Source organism: Aegilops tauschii, chromosome 1 (assembly GCF_002575655.3).
Source record: "Aegilops tauschii subsp. strangulata cultivar AL8/78 chromosome 1, Aet v6.0, whole genome shotgun sequence".
NCBI lineage: Eukaryota > Viridiplantae > Streptophyta > Magnoliopsida > Poales > Poaceae > Aegilops > Aegilops tauschii.
In genome coordinates, this window is record NC_053035.3 from 8,489,777 (window position 1) to 8,494,924 (window position 5,148).

Genomic DNA, 5,148 nt, shown 5'->3' on the forward strand with positions numbered 1-5,148 from the left:
AGAGGAGGAGGAGGGTGCCGCGAAGGAAGAGGGGGGTGGTGCTGGCTCGTCGGAGGAGGTGTCTTGCATTTGCACGTCGTTTGGCTGCCTACCGGCCTGCCAGTCCGCAGCAATGGCTTCCATGGCCTTCTTCTGCTCTGACGTCAGCCCGTCCCAGAGAGCTTTGGCAGCGGAGGGATACATGGCGGGGAGTGCTGTGGAGAGAGATGACTTTGGCTATGGCCAGAGCACCGGGGTAGCGGTTTATATAGCACCGGTGAGCGGCAGCCGGATGGACGGGTGGCGCCGGAGGAGACGCCTCGGCAACCATGTGACATCAATGCGGGCGGCAGACTGACGGACGGGCAGCCGTCGTATTATTTGAACGCGCAGCAGTGGCCTACACCAGGAAGCGGCGCGGGCGGCGCTCTCTCAGCAGGCGCGCCACTTCAATGTCGGCACTGACCAAAAATGCGCGGGAGGGGTGAGATGTTTTTTGTTGGACAGGGCGGTCAGAAATGGGCTTCGGATTGGTCTGGACTCCGGCAAACCTCCCGAACTTTTGTCTCCAGTTTACGAGAGAAATTGCGGTCGGACCGTCCCACGGACCGATACAGGCCCACGTTGGATGACTTTCGCGGACCGGACAGCGTGGTCCGGACCGTTGCGTGAGGTTTGCGGGTTGGCATTGAAGATGCCCTTAGAGAAGAATAATTTTTACTCTCGCATCGGTCCGCCCTTATATAATAACTCTTCTGGCGCTGTTTCTCTAACAAAAATCTCCACCCCTCCCGCACCACACCGCATCGACGTCACCGCCGCCCAAATCCAGCCCGCACGTCCCCACAGGCCTTCCTTGAACCATCACACACCTCCACCCAACCTTCCAATCGACCGGCAAGACCCCAAAATGGCGGAATCCAACCGTCGGAGGTCGTCGCCGCCGATTAGAAGTGTGGATCCACGCCCCGGCATACAACCCACCTAAGGCCGCCGTGGTGGCGCTCTTTCCTCCTGCTTCTTCACGGCCGACCTGCCGACACCACAGCCGGACAAGAAGTACCATACGTGCCGCAGCAACGGTGGGGGACATGAGTGTCGGAAATAAAGGACACAGACACCGGAGTCTGGTACTGGCTGGGCTCGTTCTAGTCAAGTTAGCAGCGAGGGTGTATGGCTTCAATGTGGTGGCCCTCTACGACAGCGCTACTAAACTCAACTTCAACTTCCCCATTGACAACCGCAATGTCGAGATTCACCCCCTATTGGTCTCCCTCCACAAGTTGCGAGAGAACCAGGAGGCTCTCGAGTGGTTAGAGGCAGGGAGCGCCAATGAGCAGTACATGGCTGAGCTACACTGGATGTATCCGAAGCTCTTCGCTGAGAAGCACCGGCAGCTCGAGCTGTACAAGAAAGGGGTTCCAACGATGACACCGAAGTAGACTCTGATTAGGTTTAAGTCGACTAGTTTATTTATTGTTTCGTTCGAATCAACGAGATTAAGTTCATATTTATGCACTGTAGTTTGAACATATTGGTGCTGTCCCTATGCAATGTAGTTTTAATCAAATTGGGCTATTGATGTTCAAATTTGTGTGAATATTTTTAAGAGCTAAATTTAAGAGTTCAGCTAGGAACCGCTTCTTTTTTTGGCTACAAGAATATAAGGAGTTGAAGGATAAGGGGCCGTTTGATGAGCTAAAAGACCTTCCACGCGGAGGAGGGGCACTAAGGCCCTCCTTGACGTTGTAAACATTACTTGAGTTTTAATAAAACTAGCCATGATGGCCTTCCTTAATAAAAGGGCCCTCCTTGAGGATGTTATGCATTCAGCCCATAGGTCGTGGCTAAAACGAGATGAAGCACCATCCCTTCTTTGGCTATTTTTTTCTCTCCCGTTCATTTTCTTTTTTCATCTTCCTTTTCTTTCCTCTAGCTTTTTTTCACTTTTTTTATCCTTGTCTATTATTTCCCCCCTTTTAACTTTTTCACTTTCTTTTCCTTTCTCATTTTCCCTTTACTTTTTTTTGGGAAAAGTGTGAACATGTGTCGGAAACTATATGAACATATATCCAAACGTGCGTGAAAGAACCTTTGTTTAAGCCTACGATTTGTTTTTTTAGGAATATATACAAATATTTTCCAATACATGAATGTTTTCTTATATCTACAGGAACCTTTTCCAAATATGATATTAATCTTCAATCCATATAATTGAACAATTATATTGAGATATGTTCACATTTGTTTTTCACTTTTCACGTTGTATAAAAAAATTCTGTTACTTGATTAATTTTCTCTGGAAAATACCCACCAAAAAACATGAAAAGGAAAATAAATAAAAAGAAAGGGCTAATGGGTCGTGCCAGTGGGCCAGTCCATACATGAGCTCTTGAAGCGATTTGGCTGGTCTTTCTCGTCTCGGAGCAGCAGCTCATAAATCTAAAAAAAACAGCTCATAAATCTGGTTTTCTTGCCCAACACTCGTCCTCCTCCTCCTCCGCTATATTCATCGGATCCGTTGTCGAGCGGGCAATGGAGGAGCGAGCTGGTGCAGGCTGGCATATGTTTCGTCCAGCATTCGGCGCCGTGGGCAGGATCCTGTTGCGCCGCCGCTGCCAGGCCGCGGCGGCGGCGGCAGGATCACTGTTGAGGCCGTCCGGAGCTAGGCTGCTACACCTACGCCCATCGCTTAATTCGGTCTTTCAACCATTGGTGACCAAATTGCAGTCTCGGAGTGTCCGCCGCTTTGGGCTCTTTGTGAGGTACGTAGTAGTAAATCTGTCAAACCCGCGGCATATGACTCTTATAGTTTCATCATCATAGACATGCATCATGTTTCCTCAGCGAGGAAACCCTAGAATATATGCATGGTTGCCACAATGTAAACGTGCATCATGGCCCTCTATTAATCAAATCATATACCTGACAGGGTTATATTCATAATGCTCATCAGGTTTCTTATAATCAAGAATGTTGTTGCATCGTTTTTCCAGGGACCACAAGATGCATGTCATAGCGATCCCTGCGTGGTGCACTGCACACATTGCTCTTGGTCTTGGAGTTTGGCATATGAACAAGACTGGAGAGCATGCTGAGAAGTCTACCCGCCCATCAGAGATCGACTGGGTCGGAGCTGGCGCTGTCTCTCCGGTTGTGAGGAAACAAGACGGTTGTGGTAAGGATCTTCTCTGCTGTTGACTTGCATGTGTTTGAATGTGTAGATCTTACTTCCTCTGTAGAGATCTAAAAGGTCTTATATTACTTGCGGGCAGGGGTCGCTTAATTAAGAGTAATTACGCAAGGCAGTTGTTGACATAGCTAGCATACACAGTCGCAAAAAAAAAAAGACATAGCTAGCATACACCACAACCTTAACTTGCGCATTTGTTGCAGGCTGTTGTTGGGCCATGGCTACGACAGCATCAGTCGAAGCAGCACACTATCTGCAGACCTTGGAATCGATCTCCCTATCGGTTCAGGAGCTTATCGACTGCAACACGGAGAACAATGGTTGCAACGGTGGCTACTATCAACATGCCTTCAAGTACATACGGGATAATGGGCTCTCGAGAGAATCATCCTACCCATACATGGCCAAGAGAAGTGCTTCGGGTTGCAAGAGGGACAAGACGGTAGCAGCAGCAACACGTATATTAGGGTTTTGGTGCATCGACTCGACCGAGGATGCTCTCGAGGAAGCAGTAGCGAAGCGGCCTGTGGTTGTCCGTCTACAGGGTACGCCTGACCTATTTAACTACAAAGGAGGCATCATAGAGTGCGAAGCTCTACCTGCTGCTAGTGCAACTACATGGCATGCTGTCCTGATTGTCGGTTATGGTACGGATCCCGACGGTGTTAAGTATTGGCGCTTCAAGAACTCGTGGGGAAAGGACTGGGGCGAGGGGGGATTTGGGAGGATCCGTAGGCACGTTGCTGACAAGCGAGGTGTCTTGGGTATTTTTATGTATGGAGGATTATATCCAGTGCTTGATTAATATCCTTGGTTGGACCTTTGTTTGTGAAATCCCTCCTCTTTTTTGTCGTAGCTCTCATGGGGAGATTTTGTCTCACTACTTGAAAGGTTATCTTTGTTGTGTTATTGTATTAATATGCATGGTTTTATATGTATTCCACGGTGATCTTCGTGCTTGGATGGCAGTATGACAGTTTGCAACACATTTTGAGCTTGTTAGGTATGGTGTGGATTAAGAACAACAATAGCAGTTTGTGACAGGGACAACAATAGCAGCTTCAGTCTTAGGACCATATCACAATATCAGCACTGCTGGAGATGGAACAGAGGAGTCTTCTGCCCCCATCTACTGTGTAACTGACATTGCACACATTCTTTCTCTCGAAACAGGCTTTCGCCCCGCTTTATGGAGAAAGCAATAGTCCATACAACCAATTACCAAGCTCAACCCGAAAATAAGACTGTTGGGGCCACAGCACAATCGTTCCCAAAAAAGGAAGAAGAAACATAAAAAGCCACCTGGGGCAAGCTAAGTTGTAGATGAACGGACGGAGAGCCGGCGCGCAGAAGCCAGCAATGCGTCAAGTGAGAGCTCAAGCCGGTCACGATCCCTCGGTCTAGCGAGCGGATGCCGGTGCTGCAGGAAAGCAAGAAATTTGAACATCGAGTCAGAAGCACGCTGCGGGAAAATCCACTCAATCACTATCTTATTGCGAGTAGTCCAAAGGGTCCATGACATAGCCGCGAAGATGAGCCAAAACAGTCAGCGCTTACGGCCAACCTGGGTTGCCCGGACCTGCAGGAACTTTGCAAGATCACGGGCCTCCCACTCCGGCCCGAGGGCCTCACGAACAAAGCACCAAGGAGCCTGAGCTGCTACGCAAGCAAACAAAATGTGAGTACCAGTCTCGAGTACAAGGCAAAGAGGGCAAAGGCCATTGCTCGGACCATGGCGTTTAAGCACCTCGGTCCTTGAAGGAACGCGATCACGCAGGAGCTGCCACACGAAGATCTTGATTTTAAGGGGCAACAACGCCTTCCAAAGTGGGGATAACCACTGGAGAACCGGCAGCTGGCAAAGCGCCTGATAGGCCGAGCAAACGGAGAATTCTCCGGACGGAGAAATGTTGGGGAACGTAGCAATAATTCAAAATTTTCTACATGTCACCAAGATCAATCTAGGAGATGCTAGC

General features: G+C 49.1%; 1 protein-coding gene across 1 annotated transcript; it reads left to right on the forward strand.

Moving 5' to 3' along the window:
• The first annotated feature begins 2,514 nt into the window (after window positions 1-2,514).
• LOC109780908 (ervatamin-B-like) lies at window positions 2,515-3,977 on the forward strand. Its single transcript, XM_073503428.1, has 3 exons — window positions 2,515-2,744; window positions 2,952-3,157; window positions 3,403-3,977. Exons 1-3 carry the CDS (start codon window positions 2,515-2,517, stop codon window positions 3,975-3,977), a joined length of 1,011 nt encoding a protein of 336 aa, XP_073359529.1.
• Window positions 3,978-5,148: the final 1,171 nt, after the last annotated feature.